Source organism: Canis aureus, chromosome 15, assembly GCF_053574225.1.
Source record: "Canis aureus isolate CA01 chromosome 15, VMU_Caureus_v.1.0, whole genome shotgun sequence".
NCBI lineage: Eukaryota > Metazoa > Chordata > Mammalia > Carnivora > Canidae > Canis > Canis aureus.
The window spans coordinates 7708203-7727555 of NC_135625.1; the positions used below are offsets into that span (position 1 = coordinate 7708203).

At 43.9% G+C, this 19353-nt stretch overlaps 1 protein-coding gene across 1 annotated transcript; it reads right to left on the reverse strand.

Moving 5' to 3' along the window:
• Positions 1-644: 644 nt before the first annotated feature.
• On the reverse strand, positions 645-4542 carry LOC144283925 (uncharacterized). The gene is made up of 6 exons (XM_077848397.1): positions 4392-4542; positions 3897-4007; positions 3102-3295; positions 2465-2524; positions 1389-1582; positions 645-1149 (listed from the first exon to the last, which is right to left on the reverse strand). The coding sequence occupies exons 1-6, from the start codon at positions 4527-4529 to the stop codon at positions 689-691; spliced, it is 1158 nt and encodes a 385-aa protein (XP_077704523.1). The 5' UTR covers positions 4530-4542; the 3' UTR covers positions 645-688.
• Positions 4543-19353: the final 14811 nt, after the last annotated feature.

Sequence of the window (19353 nt, forward strand, 5' to 3'; positions counted from 1 at the left end):
AAGTTGTACTGGAAAAATGAGAAAAAAAGAAAAAAAAAGAAGAAAAAAAGAATAAAAAAGAGGTGGGGAAACAACAGAAACAAACAGAAAAAGCAAGGGGAATATCCTCTGATTCTATATACTGTAAATCCCTCCACTTCCCCTGGAACTTTCCAGTGCTGCTTGGTCAATAACTTGCTTTTCCCCCGACCTTCTAGGTGGTCTTCTGGGGGAGGGGCCTGCTGTGCTGATTCTCAGGTGTGTGCAGCTGTGGGAGCTGCCAGCCCCCTGCCAGGTGTACGGCTCAGTGGGAGTGGTTTATCCTGTGAGGCCCCTGCTCCCAGGTACAGGGTAACACCAAGAGAGACCACAGTGGCCGCGGCCAGCTGTGCAGCCCTGGAGTCAGCTCCTGCAGTAACTACCATAACTCCCAGTCGACAGGGGCCTGGATGCTCTGGGAGTGGGGCCGCCGATCTGCACATTTGGGGGCTGCCCGGCGGCAGGAGCGTCCTGGCTGTCCTGTGTCTTCCCGGACTCTGCCTGTCCCGGGGGAGCACCAGATCCTGGGCTGTGTCCCCCGGCACCCTGGGCTCCGGGCCTGCGACACTGTGAATGGACCTAAAGTACCACGATGTGTAATTTAAAAGCATCAGAGTAAATTTTGTACCAAGTTAACTTATCCTTTATTAAAAATAAAATACATAAGCCCTTACAGAAGGTTTATGAAAATCATAAAATATAGGAACAGCGCAATGACGGGGAGGGAAAGGCTCCATTGGGCTGCAGCGACCACGAGCCCCTCGGCAGAAGCTGGGGCAGGCTCCCGAGGTAGTTCACAGGGTTGCTCTGGCCCCAAGTCTAGTTGCTCCATCAAGTTAGGAGGCGGCTCGGGCACATCCACGACCTCGAGAGCAGGGGGTGGCGCCTGCTCCTCCTCCAGGGCTCCCAGGGATTCAGGGGGCTCCTCCAGTGCAGAGCAGTGAACTAGAGCAGTGACCACTATCTCTAGGGGCTTCGCCTCCCCAGTGGGCACCTCAGTGCGGGCCAAGCCCTCACCCTCAGCAGCCAGGACGGCCTCGATCCCCTCAGGCCCCGACGGGGCAGCAGGCCCCACGGTCAGAGCTGGGGCACGCTCCTGAGCTGCTTCAAGGTGTTTTCCTCGGGCCGAAGCTGTAGCTCCAAGAAGACAAAGTATCACTATCAGGACGGACTGTCCACGTCCCTCCCAAGTCAAGGCCACTCTTCCCACCGCTCCACGTGTGTGAGGGCAAGAGTCCTGGGAGGTGTCCCCAGCCTGCAGCCCGTGGGGTGGGGTGTGAGCCCACCCCCTGCTCCCGACCCAGCTGCATGGAGGCTGGATCTGCGGGGCCCACCCTGTCCCCAGCTCGGCCACCCCCAGGCCTCCTCACCCCCAGCCTCTGGCTCCGCTGCATGGAGGCGTCTGAATTGCTGGAGGTAACGCCGGGCCCGGAGTTCCACGTCTGAGCCTGGCATGTGCTGTCTTATGAATTCCAGAAATTTCATAAGGGAGGGAAATTTTGGGAGCTGATAAAAGTCGTCCCGATAATAATCCAGCCATATTTCCATCATGCAGGAGATGGCCCTGGGGAGGGGCAGGCGGGCACAGGCGTCAGAAGACAGGGCTCTGTCACATGCAGGTGTCCCGGGGAAGCCCTGCAGGACCCGGGGCCCCGGCCTCCCGCGCAGGGTGTCGGAGGCCAGTCCTGCTCCTCATCCCCTGACCACCTGGAGGTCCTGCCTGCCACAGGCCTGCTCCCCGAGGAGGGGCTGGGATGCAGCCTCTGTGCAGGGAGCCCACCCCCAGCGGTGTGACCATCAGCATCTCTCCTGGGGAAGCGGGGCTCCCTCCTCAGCCTGGTCCCTGCCCACCTGCCCCTTGAGTACACTGGCAGGTGTCCGGGGACGGGGGGCGTCTGGCCTGTCATTGCCCTCACTGCACACACTGTCGCTCTGGGAAGCTCCAAGGCAGGAGGGCTCGGGCTCTGTGTCCTGCCAGGCCTTGCCAGGAGCCGCCCAGGACCGCCACCTTCCCTCCTGTGGCTCTGGGCTGCCTCCCTCACGAGGGGCCCCCGGGGGTGTCCTTCCACTGACTCTAATCTCCCATCTCCCACGGGGCAGGGGCCACCTGGTCCGGGAGCCCTCACCGGCCCTCCTGAGCACCTGCTGTGCCCCCGGGTCCAGGTGCCACCAGATTGGGGAGTGCGATGCTCCCCACCCCCTCTGCTCTGGGCCCCAGGTGTGGGGCAGGAGAAGGTCTCCCTGAGGGGTCCCAGTGCCTCCCACCAAGCCCACACCCCATCCATGGCTCTCCTTTGCTCTTTTCCTGAAGGGCCCTTAGACCTTTACCCTGTCATGGGAATTGCAGATGTGTGGGGTGAGGGTGCAGCCGCCCCCCCGCCCCACAGCCCCCTTCGCTGCCCTCCAGGAGAGGGAAGGCCCTCCTGCAGGAGCCAGAGTCACTCACAGTTTCCAGCGCTGCAGGACCACATCGTTGTCACCATACACAGCCTCAATGCACCCATACCTAGAGGAGGGCGGGGGCATCCCATGAATCGTGCTGGGGACACGACCTCTCACCATGTGGGCTGTCACCCTCTGACCCCGACTAGGCCGGAGCCCCGGGGGCCGTCAGCTCTGTGCGTGGGGCCACGCACAGCTCCCGGAGAAGCGCCCGCACCTGCTGGGGCCTCCTGAAGGCTTGAGCATGAAAGGGCTCCGGCCAGGCCCATGGCCCATATCCTAGTGGGCCCGGGGCGTCCCGGGGTCCCCCTGTCTGGTTGCCCCAGGACACAGACCCCCGATGGACTCTCAAACCTCCCTTTCAATGGGGAAACAGGCCGCTCAGGACCCTGGTGATGGGGGGGGCAGGGAGGAGGCACAGGCCTGGTCACGGGGAGGAGGACGGCTGCTGAGCACAGGCACAGCCCCTCTGGCCGACCCGCCACAGGCCAGGCCCCGGGGCTGCCCTCCAGGACCCCGCTAGGCCCTGGGGGACCCTGCTCCAGGCGGGGGAGCAGCCTGAGGCCGGGAAGCTCACACCATCCCCAGCCTCCCCAGCAGCAGGTGGCCCAGCCCTGGGCTGCGGAGGGGCAGGTGCTCACTCGGTGAACAGCAGGTCCAGCACCTCGTCCGTGGTGGCGAATGTACGATAGCCATCCAAAAAGGTGAAAATGGAGATGACGTCCCGGCGCAGCAAGGCGAGCAGCAGTTGTCGGACTTCGTGCTCCAGCAGCTCCGTCCGGCTGGGCTTGGTCGGGCAGATCGGACGCCCCTTCCCGGCCGCGGCCCCTGCACCCTGAGGTGGGACAGAGGGGACGTGCAGCCTGCAGGGAGCCTCCGGGAGGCCTGGGATCCCGCCCCGGCAGGCCCTGCGCTGGGGCCCCGTGGGCTTGAGGAGCTGGGGCTCCCCCTCCCGCTCAAGCTCCCTGCCTGTCTCTTACACAAACAGGACCAACTATGCAATAAAGAAACAATCTCAGAGGATAAATGTTCAAAATATTTGGATCAGTACAAGGACCTCCAGAGACACAGAGAGAGAGACCGAGAGAGGCAGCCACACAGACGGAGGGAGAAGCAGCCCGTGCAGGGAGCCCAGGCGGGGCTCGATCCCGGGCCTCGGAGATCAGGCCTGGGGGAAGGCAGGCGCTAACCCCCGGGGGACCAGGCCTCCCCTGAGGGCTCTATTCTGATGTTCCCACACATCTGTGCGCAGGGACTCTGCATCTGGCCCAGGCAGGGGCAGGGCCAGGGGGGCAGGTGTGGGGAGGGGGGATCCAGACTCATGTGGGAGCAGGAGTGTCGGGGGGCCCAGGGGGTAGCAGGCTGGCTTCTGGGACCCGGGGTCCTTCCTGCCGCATCGGGGCCCGGGTGTCGGGGGGCCCAGCCCCTACACTCACCCTGAGCCTGCGCTGGCCTCTGTTAGCTGCACAGGGCACCTCCCTGCTCCTGGAGGCGGTGGGGCAGACGACCCCTTCGTCCTGCTCGCACCCCACGACCCGGGTGGAGCTCTGTGGAGACAGTGCCCGGCAGCCAGGCAGGAGGCCTCAGCACCCGGTCTGGCCCCCTCGGCTGGGCCGCACCCCCAGCTGCCTCCACCCAGACATCCCACAGTGCAGGCGGCACCCACCGCCCCCGGGGACAGCAAAGGGATGCGGCTGCAGGGCTTCGGGGTGACTCGGGGCGGGTAGAGGACCTCAGGAACCCTGTTTCCCCCCTGCCCACCGTGACATCAGGGTGACCCTGAAGGGATCCCCGGGGAATGTGCCACCCTGCAGCGTCCCCCAGCCTGGAGGGACCTGCCCACACATCCCTGGTTCCCTGAACCTAAGGAGGAGGGGATGAGGCTCCCAGGATGGTGGCACAGGGGGCCTGGCCTGGCCTGCATGGGTTACCTGACGGCGCCTCCGGATCACCGCCCTGACGCGTTGGTGTTTATGGTGGAGCCACTGCCTACAGCATTGGAACAAGCCGCACCCCTGGGGTTCCTGGGAGCCAGAGCCCCCAGAGGTGAGAAGGCAGCAAGAGAACATCCTCCAGTAGCAGATGTCTCCAGCCAAGTGAGCCTGAGCTGGGGCTGCACTGGATGCGGGTGCCTGGTTACGGGGGTTCCGAGTTCTGTTGGGCTCTGTGACACGGAAGTGACCTCACTGCCTGGGACCCCCTCCCTGACCCACTCCTGGAGGAAGCTGCAGGGGCAGCGCTCGTGCTGCCGATGCCCCCCCTCCCTGCATGCGATGGCCTGTGCACACATTGACACAACCGTACCCCTGTCCACAGGCCCCGGGGAAGGACTGTGTGCACCCAGGGCCCAACCTGGACACACATCTGGGTTCAGACACGACTCTCCAGGCTTCCCCAGTTTGACCCCGGAGAAGCCGTTGTGCCCGTCGGGGATGGTCTGCATCTTGCCTGTGGGACAGGGAGTGTTCTAGCGGGTGCTTTCCCGAGACGTCCCCAGGCCACTGTGGCCTCATATCTATGACCTTGGAGGCGGGTGTCACCTGCAGGACATACCTCCACCCACACGTTCTTCCTTGGTGTGTACATGCGTCCAGGCCCACGAGGTCCTGTGTGCACACACGTGGGCATCAGTACCTTCATTCTGGAGGCCCAGAAGATGACAGTCCCCCCGGGGCAGGGATGGGCAATAGCTTCCCACGATCCTAGGCTCCTGAATCCAAGGCAAACCCTACAGATGGTGTCAGGGTCTTGGCCTAGAAGGTGTGAGGTCGTCCTCATCCTGAACCCCTGCCTGTCGTGTGTTACGGGCCCTTCCCTCGTTTCCACTGGGTGAGCTGTGGACGGAGGTGCACCCAATGGGTCGCCCTGACCTGGGCTCTTCCTCAGCCTGGAATGTGCTGGAATGCCCCCCATCTGGGCTGTCAATGCCCACCCCCACCCCCCTCACATCTCCATGTCTGTAGCCATTTCCATCCACAAAACCCTTTCCCAGCCCCTCGGGAAGGGAGGGGCAGCCTTGGCCCCCCACGGAGGACACAGAGCTGGCTTCATGCCCCCTTCTGCCTCCTTCCCAGGCTGTGGTCCTGGCCAGGCAGTGGCCCTGCTGGGGTCTTCACCTCCTCCCCTCAGTGGCCCCAGGAGCCCCAGCTGCTGCATTTGTCAAAGCCCCACAGTTGGTCACAGCCTCACCTGCGGAGCTCAGGACCTAGAGGCAGCACCAGGCGCTCTTTCTAGGGACCAATTGCTCTTCTCATTCCTGATGATGTTCCGATTTTGTCCATCTTCCCCCCTGGAGCATGAGCTCCGAGAGGGAGGATCTGGCCTGCTGATCAGCTCCGGCACTATCTGTGCTCAGGGCTCAGCGGCTGAAGGAGCAGGTGGGAAGACCCATCCCGCCACGGGCCGGCTCAGCCGTGGGAGCCTTATAGATGTGGGACATTTTTAAATACTGTGCTTTTCTTTTTTTTTTTTTTTAAAAAAAAACATTTGTTGTTTCCTGCCTTGTTAATTTTCCCCATTCTCACTGGTGTGAGGTGGGATCTCATTGGGGTTTTGATTTGTATTGCCCTGATGGCAAGTGATGCGGAGCATTTTCTCATGTGCTTCTTGGTCATGTCTATGTCTTCCTCTGTGAGATTTCTGTTCATAGAATCTGTTTTAAAATCCACTTTGCCCAATTTAAGTGTTGCTACTCTGGCTTTCTTTTGATATCCATTTACACGTTTCTCTATCCCTTCACTTTCAATTTGCAGGTGTCTTAGATCTAAAATGAGTCTTTTGTAGGTAGCATATAGATGGGTCTTGGGGTTTTTATTGGGGGGGGGTCTTGTTTTTTTATCCATTCTGTCACCCTATGTCTTTTGATTGGAGCATTTTAGCCCATTTACATGTAAAGTATTTATTGATAGATAAGTTCAAAATAATTTTATACTTTTGCCTATTAAAAATTACTCAATCTTTTAAAATAAAAGGATTTAGGGGGAGCCTGAGGTATAAAAAGATGAAACTCAGCCTCTATGTTATCCATTCACTTGATGTCACATATATGTAAGTAATTTATAAACAATTTTAAAATTAAATTGGTTGATTCAGAGTCACTTTGTTGACCAAATCAGTAACATTATTTGATTTCAGATTTTGATCTAAGTGGCACTTGTAGATGTAATTTTTCTTCGTAAAGGTTAGCTTATTCTTTTTAGCCTGGTTTTGCTCTGAACTTAGTGCTTGTACATGAACAATTTTCTAATAGATCCCTTTCTTTAGATTTTAATTAAATTACTTTTAAGTGCAACACTTCAAAAATACTTGTTTAAAAAATTCAAGTCAACATATGATATGAAATGATGGTCCCCTTCATATCTCTACAGATTCGCCTTTCCCCACTTTGCTTTTCAGTCCGTAGGCAGTCACTGTTATCAATATGTTTTCTATTTATTCAATAACTTATTCCTTTATTAAACAAATGTTTCAAGTACTATGTGTCATTCAGAATATTATATCCATTTGTGTCAGACACATTTGTAGAATTTTGTAACATGAATTGGGTTATCCTTTGCAAATGGTTCTGTAGCTTATTTTATTTTTATTTTCATTAAGTTTTTCCATAGAGATACATATATAGACACAAGCATTTGCATTAAAAGGCTGCATGTACCTGTGTTAGATAATGTATTTAATTTAGGGGTGTTCAGGTTAATTCCTTTTTATTATTTACAAAAAATGCTGTAATACAAAGTTTGCTCTTGAGTGTATATAAGTTAGGATTTATGTAGATTACACTTCTAAAATAGAATTGCTAAATCAAAGAACATGCACTTTTATAATTTTAATATTTTGATTAATTGCCTCCCCTAAAGGTAGTTCTATTTTTAATTCCACTAAAAGTGGATAATGTTTTGTTGTGGTGTATTTTTGGCAATGCTGGAAATCATGAATCGTAATTATGAGTATAGAATGAAGGTTATCTTCTAATGTAAGTTTCTTTGATACTGAGTGAAATTGACCATCTTTTCATGTATTACTAGGTATTCATATTTATTTTCTGTGACTTATGTGTTCAGATCCTTCCATTATTTTACTATTTCATTGCTTGTCTTTTTTTTTTTATAATTTATTTACAGTTCCAAATGCATTATGGATAGTAATCCCTTGCCTAATACAAATTAGCAAACAGTTTTTCTCAATTTTGTGCTTATCTTTTAAATTTAGGGTTGTTTTACTTTATAGGTGTTTTAAATTTTTATGTTATTAAATTTTTTTCTGCATTGTTTTTGGTTTTATGTTTTGTTAGATTATCCTTCCATATCCCAAGATTTTGAAATATCCTTTTATATATTTTCCTAGATTTCTTAATTTATATTTTAACATTTAGCTACTTAATTTATTAACTTATCAAATATCCTAGAGTACCTGCTGACTACTGAGATCTGTGTCCTGTGCTGGGATGCAGTGTGGAGCTTATCTACCATGAGCCCTATTCTCCATAATCATTAGCATCCTAAGGATGCTATTGAGATAAGCACTTTAGTGATTAAGGTTACATATTGAGATAAGTGCAGTGAAGGGGAAGCATGCATGGAATTTATTTTTATTTTTGGGGGAAATAAAAATGTTGATTTTTTTTTTTTTTACCAAATATTGGCCAAATTTTTCTATTCAATTTAATATGTAGTACTTCATGATGTACTGATTTTAGAATTTGATGGGAGGTGCACCTAGATGTAGATCTAATGTGTCCATAGGAGGAGGAGAGATGTGGTCTTGCTAAAAACCCCACTCTTTGGTGTGGGAACCCATAGCATGAGAGTATCTCACAATCTGGAGTTTTTCCTGGAGGAGGGAGAGGCTTGTTCCCTGCATCAGGTACCCAAATATTGGGATCTACATTGCAGAAATGAGCCCCCAAATTTTCTGGCTTAGAAAACCAGTGGGCTTACATTCAGAAGACCCAAATGACTCTAGGTAACTGAGATTCTTCTTTTAGTTTTTATTTTTAAAGATTTTATTTATTTATTTGAGAGAGAGAGTGCGCGCATATGAGCAGGGGGAGGGGCATAGGGAGAAGCAGACTCCCCACTGAGCAGGGAGCCCAATGTGGGGCTCTATCCCAGGACCCGGAGATCATGACCTGAACCAAAGGCAGCCACTTAACCAACTGAGGCACCCTGGCACCCTGAGAGTCTTCTTTTAAAGGACATCACAAAGAAAATTATATGGCAATATCCATGTTATCCAAAACAGTGTGTAGATTCAATGCAATTTCTATCAAAATTCCAACATTTTTCACAGAAATTGAACAAAAACGAGTCTAAAATTTCTATGGCACCACTAAAGACCCCAAACAGCCAAAGCAATCTTAAGAAGGAAGAACGAATCTGGAAGCATCACATTGCAATCCTTTTTTTTTTTTTCTTTTTTTTCACGCTCCTTGTTTTCAAACTAGATCACAAAACTATAGTAACCCAAACAGTATGGTGATGGCACAGACACATAAATCAATGGAACAGAATAGAGAACCCAGAAATAAACCCAAGAGGTATGTGGTCCGTTAATTTACAACAAAGGGGGCAAGAATACACAGTGGGAGAAAGATAGTCTTTTCAATAAGTGGTGTTGGGAAAACTGGATGGCCATATGTCAAAGAATAAAACTATAGCATACATTTGCCAGACATAAAAATTAACCGAAATGGATTAAATACTTGAATGTAAGACCTGAAACCTTAAAACTCCTAGAAGTAAACATAGGGGGTGAGCTACTTGTCATTGTTTTTGGCAATGAATTTTTGTATATGACTTCACAAGCAAAGGCAAAAAAAGGAAAAATAAGCAAGTGAGATTATGTCAAACTAAAAAGCTTTTTGCACAGCAAAGGAAACAGCAAACATCAACAAAATGAAATGGAAGTCTACTAAATGGGAGAAAATATTTTCAATCATACAGATAAGGGGTTGATATTCAAAATATAAAAAAGTCCTAAAACTCAATATAAAAAAAAACAACAACAAGCAATCTGATTTTAAAAAGGGCAAGAGGATTTGAATAGATATTTTTTCCAAAGAAAACATACACATGGCCCACTGGCATATACAAAGATGCTCAGCACCACTCATCCTCAGCACAAAACCATACTGAAATATGACTTCACACCTATTAAAGTGGCTATTATCAAAATGACCAGAAATAACAAATGTTGACAGGGATGTGGAGAAAAAGGGTCCCTTGTGCACTCTTGGTGGGAATATAAAATGGTACAGCCACTGTGGAAAACAGTATGGAAGTTACTTTTAAAAATCAAAAATAGAACTAGTGTATGATCTAGCAAGTCCACTTCTGTGTATTTATCTGAAGAAAACAAAAACACTAATTGGGAAGATACATTTACTGTTATGTTCATTGCAGCATTAGTTATGCTAAGCAAAATATGGAAGCAAACTAAGTGTTCATCAATGGATGAATAAAGAAGTTGTGGTGTGTGTGCGCATGTGCCTGCAGCCCACCCACCCACACGGGAATATTAGTTAGCCATAAAAAAGAATGAGATCTTGCTGTTTGTATGAGATCCAATATGGTTGGACCTTTGAGGAGGGGGGAATCATAGTAAATGAAATAAGTCAGGCAGAAAAGAGAATACCATAGGATTTCATTTATATAATATGGAATCTAAGAAGCCAAACACAAAATAAAACAAGAAAGAAGAAATATATATATGAAATATATATATAAGAAAAACATAAAACATATATAATATATAAAATATATATTATATATAATATATAAAATATATTATAATATATAAAATATATAATATATAAAAATATAATATATAAAATAGAAATATATTAGTTTGTTGATATTTTTATATATAAAATATATATTGATTATATGTAATATACATATTGATTTTTATATATTATATATATATTAGATATATATTTAGTTTGTTGAAATATACATATTGATTTTTATATATAAAATATATATATTAGATATATATTTAGTTTGTCGATTTTTTTTAAACATTTATTTATTTATTTTTAGAACAAGAGATTGTACTCAAGGTATGGAGCAGAGGGTGAAGGACGGAGATCTCAGGCAGATGCCCTGCTGGGTGGGGATCCCGCCTGATGTGGGGTTCGGTTCCATCTCACGACCTTGAAATTGTGACCTGAGCAGAAACCAAGAGTTGTATGCTCAACCCCGGCTGAGCCACCCAGGTGCCCCCTAGTTTGTTGGTACTTAAAATGGGGGTTTAAAATAATCCTGATTTTCTATGAGCATTTCTTTTCCTCTGACAATGGTTTTAGAAATCCAAATTTCTTAAAGACTTTGGCATGGTGGAAGGAGAAGCAGAGGATGTGCAACAGGGTAACTTTTTTCTTTAAAAAAGGGTTTTGCATACGTACAGTGAGGGTGTGCGTGTTTAGTTCCTGAGGGCTGTGGTAAGCAGCCAAGCCATGGACGGAAGGGATGCCCCGCTAAGAGAAGCAGGGCACAGCGGGGGAAAGAGCTGCAGCTCTTGAAGGGCAGGGGACCCAGGCCCGGCTGCGCAGAGTCGATTTTGCTACAGGAGCTCAGAAGAAAAGCACTTTGCCTGTGCTCTGCAGTGTTAGCACTTAGCACAATGCCTAGGGCAGCAGGTATCTTAGTAATCACATCATGATCATTAAAGTAATCAAGAAATACATGTGGAATTTAATGGGCTCGAGAGATAATCATTTGCTAAAAACAAATTTTTAATATCTGCTTTGCCATTTTATGCTTGATTGTGACCTCTGTGCATGTGATGAAGATTTGAGTGGTAATGTGTTTTTATCACTGTCGTTGTTAAAGGATGTACGCAGAGGGTTAGGCTTAGGGAACATTCTAAAAAATGGGACCAGGCTGCCTGGCTAACAGTGTCGGTATGAAGCAGTTTGTTACACAATTTGTAAATATGCCTGGAGGCATAAATGACAGCCACAAAAAATTATAAATGGAAGGAAAATAAATGTGGTGGTTTTATCGCCTCGACGTTACGTGAAAGGGTATCTGAAGGCATTTATAGGAAGTTAATTTTCTTTTTTATATTTACTTTTATTGAGCTAGTTAATTTCAAACAAAACCCCATACGTTTTAGAACCCAAACCAAAACACTGGTAGTATGCCCTCGAACACTGTAAATTTTCATGTTTGAACAGTTATCTTTTGAAGATTATAATGCTGACATTTATTGAGATGATTAGAGTCCAAGTAATTTCTCCTACATCTTCAGATTTGGGGGACGTTTTAGGGATTCCAGTCACTACTACCTCAAATTAACAACATCAATTAGCAACTTAGCTCTTATGGTCATAAATAATTGCTTTATTTGACCTATTGCCAAAATTTTGGTGTGTCTATGGTTTCCTAGATTCAGGGATATAACCATTTTTTTCATAGGTGTTGGTTGAGTCAAGTTTGGAAATCCCTGGCTTACAAAAGAGAAGAAATACCCTAAAACTACTATTTAAAAAATCAAGTTTGTAGAGGAAAATTTTACCTATAATATGGCACAGTCATTTCAAGGATGGAGTTCAGTGACTTCTGACAGATGTGGGACTTTTGTAAGGACCAGCAGAAAGATGGCTCATGCTCTTTGGGGACATCAGCCCTCCCTTCAGGCCATCTCTGACCTGCTTTTGTGAACATAGGTTAGTTTTGCCTGCTGTAGAATTTAATGTGGACGAATGTACCACGTTGTGTCTGGCTTCTTTCCTTCAGCATAAAGCTTTGGAGGTTCCTGCATGTCATTGTGTGGATTAATAGTCCTTTTTTTTTTTTTTTTTAACATCCATCTCACTGTATGGATTTACACTTTGCTTATCCACTCACCTGCTGATAAACACATTTGGTTTGTTTTCAGTTTGGGACTCTTTGGGGAATAAAGTGTAAGAACATTATGTGCAAATCCTTGTGTGGACAAAGATACTCAGCTTTCCCCACTAACTACCTAGAGTGTCATTGCTGAGCTTGGCAGGTGTCTGGTTAACTTTGTAAGAAACTGTGAAACTTTTTCCAAAGTTGCCCTGTGTCACATCCCAGCAGCAGTGCATGGGGCTTAGTGTTACCCCACATCCTCACTGATATCACTGATACTGGATATTGGCAACTTTGATTTTAATCACTTAGGTGGTGTGTAGGGGTGGCTCATTAGAGTTTTAATTTGCATTTCTCTGAAGACTGGAGATGTTGAGCATCTTTCATGACCTGATTGTTTACTTGTTATATATTATTTTTCGCGGTGCCTTATCCTTAACCCATTTTTAATGGAATTCTTGCTTTCCTTGTGAGTAATACTTGCAGGGAACATCTTTTCCAATCTTTTACTTTTAACATGATTTCTTCCTTTATACTTAAGCATATATCTTATAGAAAGAATGCAGTTGAACATTGCTTTTTTATCCAGTCAGACAACCCACATTTTATCAGTAGTATTTACCACGAACATTATTGCAGTAGATGGTAGGGGCAAGTTTAAGTCTTTCTTGTTATTTATTTTCTATATGTTCCATCTATTTTTTTTTTTTTTTGTTCATTACCTAATTTTATCAGGCCTCTTTTGGGTTGAGTGTTTTTTTTTTTTTTTTTTTTTTTTTAACTATTCCTCTAGTTTGCTGATCAATTATATTTCATTTTTAGTTTTTTAATACTTGTGAAGGGTTCAATTAGGGTTCATAAAAGGCACTTCAACTTATTATAGTTTACTTTCATGTAATATCTTCCTATATGGTGTAATAACTTTAAAACAGTGTATTATTTTTATCTTCCTTTCTGTGTATTATTGTTGTTATATATTTTACTTCTATATATATTGTAAGTCAAGAATTGCTATTATTTTTGTTTTCAACAATTATCCAAAAAATGTTTTAAAAAATTTAAAAATACCATTAAGATATACCACATAAAAAAATAAAGATATACCACATAGTTATCATTTCTAATACTCTCCTGTCCTATGTGTAGACCTGATTTCTCTTGAGTATTGTTTTCATTTTGCTGAAGAATTACTTTCAGTATTTTTTTGTAGTGCTTCTGCTAGAAATGGATTCTCTATGCTTTAGCTTACGTGAGAGTCTTCATTTCACCTTTATTCCTGAAGTGTATGTTTCCCTGGACCTAGAGTTGGAGGTTGATAGTTTTACCCCCCAACACTTTAAAAATAGTCTTCCATGTCTTTTGGATTGTATTGTATTCGATGAGAAGACTGAAGGTCTCATTTTTGTTCCTCTATAAGTAATGTGTCTTTCCTCTCTGGTTGTTTTTAAGATTTTCTTTTTATCCGGTGTTTTCATCAGTTTGGTTATGACATACCTTGCTCTGGTTTTCTCTGTGCTTATACACCTTGAGATTTGTGATGTCCATTGAGTCAACAGATTTAGAGATTTTATTAAATTGGGGGAAATTTTAGACATTACTTCCTATAAAGGCTTTGTCTGTTTTAACCTCTCTTTTTCTTTTGGACTCTACCCACACCTATATTAAACTGTCCCAGAAGTCAATGGAGATTATTTTTTTCCTTGTCCTTCTGTACTTTTCATGGCTTCTCTATGTATTTCATGTCTTCATGGGCTATTGAGTCCATCCAAGGAAACTTTTATTTTGATTTTATGCTCTTTTTTTTTTTTTTTTTTTGCTAGAAGTTCTATTTGTTTCTTTAAGTCCTTCAGCGTATTTATTAGAGCTGTTTTAAAGTCCCTATTTGCTAATTTCAGCATCTTGGCACTTATGACAGATGAGTCTATTCTATTGACTGATTTTCTTTTTGGTTAGCAGTCTCAGGAGTATTTCCCTGGGTGTCAGAGGGTAGTGTTGGGACTTTGTGTTGTCCATTAAGAGTGCTGAAGCTTTGTTTTAGCAGGAAGCTGGATTACTTGCAAGTCAGCTGGATTGCTTGAGCCCTAGTGCTGGGATATGACTCTTCTAAAATCTCTACTGCTTGCCTTGCACCCTCAGCAAAGTTTGTCTACTATGGCTGGTTGACGTTCAGAAAATGCTGCACTTTGTCCAGCATCTGTCTCCCTGGCTTTTGCTCAATATAGAATTGCAGTTTGGAGCAGTATCTATAGCCAACCCCCTGGGCTCAAATACTACCACTTGTCATGTGCTTTCAGCCAAAGTATGTAACCTCTCTCAGTTTGTTTGCACTGTGTTCACAAAATGCCCTTGACAGGGTAGTTTATAGGCAACTGAAATTTTATTTTTCACAGATCTGGAGGCTGGGATGTCCTAGATCAAGGCACCAGTATGGTTGCATCCTGGTGAAGTCATCCTCAGAGTTGCAGGCTGGTGACTTCTCACAGTGTCCTCAGGTGGTGGCAGAGTCTCAGGAGCGTCGTGGGGTTTTATTTATAAAACCACTAATCCCTTTCATGAGATTTCTACTCTTGTGACCTAATCTTCTCACAAAGGCCCCTCTTCTTAAGCCCTAATGGTAATGCCATCACCTTGGGGGTTAGGATTTCAACAGAGGAATTTTGGGGGCATCCAACCATTCAGACCATAGCATTTTCCACACTTCAATTTCTTTATTAGTAAAAGTGGGCTCCATTTTGATACCTACATCACCAGGTTGTTATGCGAATTAAATGCGTGAAGACGTGTAAAAGCACTTAGAATATGTGTAGGGCACATTGTAAGTGCTCAGTTAGATTTGGAAACTATTATGAGAACTTTAACACACTCAAAGTAGAATATTCAAAATTATTGTGCAAGCATGCGTGTGTGTTTATATAGGGACTCATGTGTGTGTATTGTGCATATTGATTTTTGAAATATCAGGCACAGAATCTGGGTTGGGGTTAGAAGGGTGTTACAAACTGCTAATTTAGGGTTGCCAGATTTAGCTAATAAAAATAAAATTTGAATTTCAGATAAATTTATTTAGTATAAATATAGCTCAAATATCACATGTAATATAGTTGTAATGGAGATATTTTATATTATATCTCTATTATAATAATATATAAAATATAATTGCCTTTTACTCTAAAGTTAAGATATAACTAGGCATCATATATTTTATCTGGCATTCCTATTATCCACGAGCAGAGGAAAGATAGAAACAATCTTTTTTTTTTTAATTTTTTTTTTAAATTTATTTATGATAGTCACAGAGAGAGAGAGAGAGGCAGAGATATAGGCAGAGGGAGAAGCAGGCTCCATGCACCGGGAGCCCGACGTGGGATTCGATCCCGGGTCTCCAGGATCGCGCCCTGGGCCAAAGGCAGGCACCAAACCGCTGTGCCACCCAGGGATCCCAGAAACAATCTTAATCCTCACATCAACCTAAGCTCAGGCTTCAATAGTGGTTACATTAGCCAATATTTATTCAATGTATCTCTTTCCCTCCATTTCCTCACCTGTAAAGGGGTGCAATGATAGTGATTACCTCATCAGTGGCTGTTGTAGATTGAGATTGGAGAAATCTATACTTGGAACTGTGACTGTGTCAATCTAAGTGCCCAGGGGACATTCACTGGGATGTTGATGACTGTGATAATGATTGTTATACCAAGACAGTCTGATTGCTACTATTATTTTTTATTATTGTTTTTGATGTTTTAAAATCAGATATGGTTTCCTGTATCAAGAATCTGGCTGAGGGATCCCTGGGTGGCTCAGTGGTTTAGCGCCTGCCTTTGGCCCAGGGTGTGATCCTGGAGTCCTGGGATCGAGTCCCACGTCCGGCTCACTGCATGGAGCCTGCTTCTCCCTCTGCCTGTGTCTCTGCCTCTCTCTCTGTGTCTCTCATGAATAAATAAATAAAATCTTAAAAAAAAAAAAGAATCTGGTTGATAATTTAGCTCGGGAGAATAACGAATAACTAATGTAGATAATTCTGTGACTTGTATTATCGAAATCCCATATGTTGCACTCCATAGTTGTTTATCGCTGTCAATTATTTAATAATATATTTCTGTGCCAAAATTATGTATTATGAACTGAGACAGAAAGGTCTATGTTTAGGAAATAGTTGCATTGCCTTCACTGCCTGCTATGTGGGAGGAATGGAATGCCCATTTTATCTGCAGGAAAAGTGCCAGGATTCTTGATAGAAGTTTTCAAATTATTTGAATAGCTTTTATTCTTAAGAATTCAAAGAGATTAAAATGAGGTTCAGCATTTGAGACTCAAGAAAACTTCACCAAGCAAAAAAAGATTCTTTTAAAATTTAATTCAGAGTCATGTATAATTGTCTAAATTTAGCTTGTAAAGTGCATAGAATAAGCTTTATAAAACCCAAAATGCTCCTTAGAAAGATGAGCTCAAAACTTTTTTTCAAAAATAACAGAAGAAAGATTGATAAAGATTTTTTTAAGATTATTGTTATGCCTTTTTGTTGTTGATTCTGTGGCCTAGTCTAAGAAATCTCCTCAAAAAAGGACTTTTTTTTTTTTTTAAAGGACTATTTACACGGAAGTCATCTTTACTGTGAAGAACTAAACCACTCTGGTATTTTTGTTTTGAAACCGCAAAGGCTGTTTTCAAGCAAAGGCAAAAAAAAAAAAAAAACAAAAAAACAAAAAACAAAAAACAAACGAAACCAAAAAAAAAACCCCACAAAAAAACAATTTTTACAAAGTATTTTTATTAACAAAAGAAAGAGCTTGCAACTGAGAGTGACACAGTGTTGCCTCTGTTTCCTGGGTGTGGCATTATCGACCTAGGGAACCGCATAGCACCTCAAATAAAATAAAACAACTGTCGATGGTTGTTTATGTTGAAAACAGAGCCAGAGAAAAGGAAATGGAGATTTTTTGGTTTTTAAGTTTGCCTTTATCCATAGGGAATATGTAGGTTCCTGGAGGACAGGAGTGTGACAGGAGTTAACTCTTCATTTCAAAATATTGTTTGGCTCCAGTTACTCCAAGAGAGGCACAAGACCATGATATATACCTGAGAGCATATTCCTTCTTACCATTCTTTGATATCTCCATTATACTTCTCACTCTGTGTGAGGAGCATTTATCAAAGCATTTATCACATTCTTCTTTATTATGGTTTATACACGTCTTTCTTATTACGATAGAAGCAAAAGATGTTTAGTACTATAATTTTGTTTATTTTAACATTGATTGCATTAACTAGTATGGTGGTTTATACACGCCCAAGGCTCTGTACACAGGTTTTTTGAGAATAAATGGGTGATGGTAACTGAAAGGAAAGAGAAAACCCACCTCACTGTGTTTATTCCCTGAATACCTCCGTACCCAAGATGTATGGGTTTCGACCCCACACCAAGCAATTCTGACGCTGGGTACTTAGAGTTACCATCAGATCATAGAGGTTATGGGTTCAGTCCTGTAAGATTGCCTCCTCCCAGATGCCAATCATGAGTCGTATATGTGCCCCACTCAATTAGTATGTTCTTGAAGAATTCTACAAATGCAAAACAGTATTAATTTTATTTGTATTTTAATAATTAAATTCATCTTTGTATGACAGAGTCCTACCAATGGGGATATGCCTTTCAGAAAATAATGATAGAGCCATGGCCTCTTAGAAAAGCACCCATACTGCTGAAGTGATTCTGAAGTATGAGCTAATGAGGTTTCATTATGGGATTTAGTTTTCAAAATATTTTGATTGAGATAGGTGATTTTAAGAGTATAAAGATGATTATTTTTTTTTAAGATTTCATTTATTTATTCATGAGAGACATACAGAGAGAGGGGCAGAGACATAGGCAGAGGGGGAAGCAGGCTCCCTGCAGGGAGCCCGATGTGGGACTCGATACCAGGACTCCAGGATCATGCCCTGAGCCAAAGGCAGATGCTCAACTACTGAGCCACCCAGGTGCCCCAAGCTGATTTTTCTTATTTATAAAAGTATCATAAATACAGACAAAAATCACTTGTGTTCTAAAATCTAAGCCTGATGTTGGGTTCCATGTCATATAAGTTCCATGTCATCTTTAATTTTTCATTGGTATTTCTGGGAAGATGTTTGCTTTTAAAATTGGGTTTATTTCTTTTACTGAATCACAACCTTGAAACTATTGAGAGTTAAAGTATGTTAGTTTATGCTACATAAGCTTTCGCCTTCCAGCATGGGGGAGCTTCATCCATGACTTCCTTATGCATTACCACTCATTGAAGGAAGTGCTCCTGGGAAATATTGCAGGAATTTGCAATGAAATATATTCTCAGACAACCTCATCCATGCACATTAATGAAGGATGTAGCCTATTAATAAGGGAATGTTTCCCTTAGAGCGCCATTGTTTTAATTTTGAAAGTTTGCTGTTAAATAGAAATTCCTATTATTAATCAGAGTTCTTTGGTCAAATTGCACTATAAAAATGCATGTATTAAAATGTGGTGAATCAGAATTAAACATGCTTGTTCATATTCTAACTCTTGCATGTGGTAATCTAAACAGAAAAAAAAAAAGCAAACTGACACTTTTACGGCTGCCTTCCTTGGTGCCTTTTTAGTTCCTTACGCTGCCTACCTCGAGCCCACCAGACCCACTACAGCTCCCAGTAAACATCTTCCTTCTGAAATGACGCCCAAATATTCTTCTCTTTTGTCCCAAGTTCTTCTGGATGAATTTTTTATTTAAATTTTTATTTTGAAAAAAAAATTTATTTTGGGGAGTGAAGGAGGTCATAGTAGAAGTGGGGGAGTAATGTTCCAGTCTCTTAAACTTGTAATCCTTGTTATGAAATCATCCATCCAAGGCAATAGTCGACAAACAGACTACAGAGAAAAAAGCTGGATAATTTTCCCACGTTGGGGTTTATGTCACTAGAGCAATACTTCTCCAATACATGTATTTTTTTTAGAATAGCATTTTCAAAACTGTGATATTTCACTCCATTTATTCCATCCTTCTTGTCCCAAGTCACTGTTGTATGAATGAGGAGGTTTAAG

What these genes read in the sequence shown, in the direction of transcription:
- LOC144283925 (XM_077848397.1), bottom strand. Translation starts at nt 4,529, where the DNA reads ATGTTCTCTTGCTGCCTTCTCACCTCTGGGGGCTCTGGCTCCCAGGAA. An exon ending in GAGGCCAGCGCAGGCTCAGG is followed by an intron (nt 3,296 to 3,896) that starts GTGAGTGTAGGG and finishes GTCCCACCTCAG; the next exon opens with GGTGCAGGGGCCGCGGCCGG. An exon ending in GTCCTGCAGCGCTGGAAACT is followed by an intron (nt 1,583 to 2,464) that starts GTGAGTGACTCT and finishes GCCCCTCCCCAG; the next exon opens with GGCCATCTCCTGCATGATGG.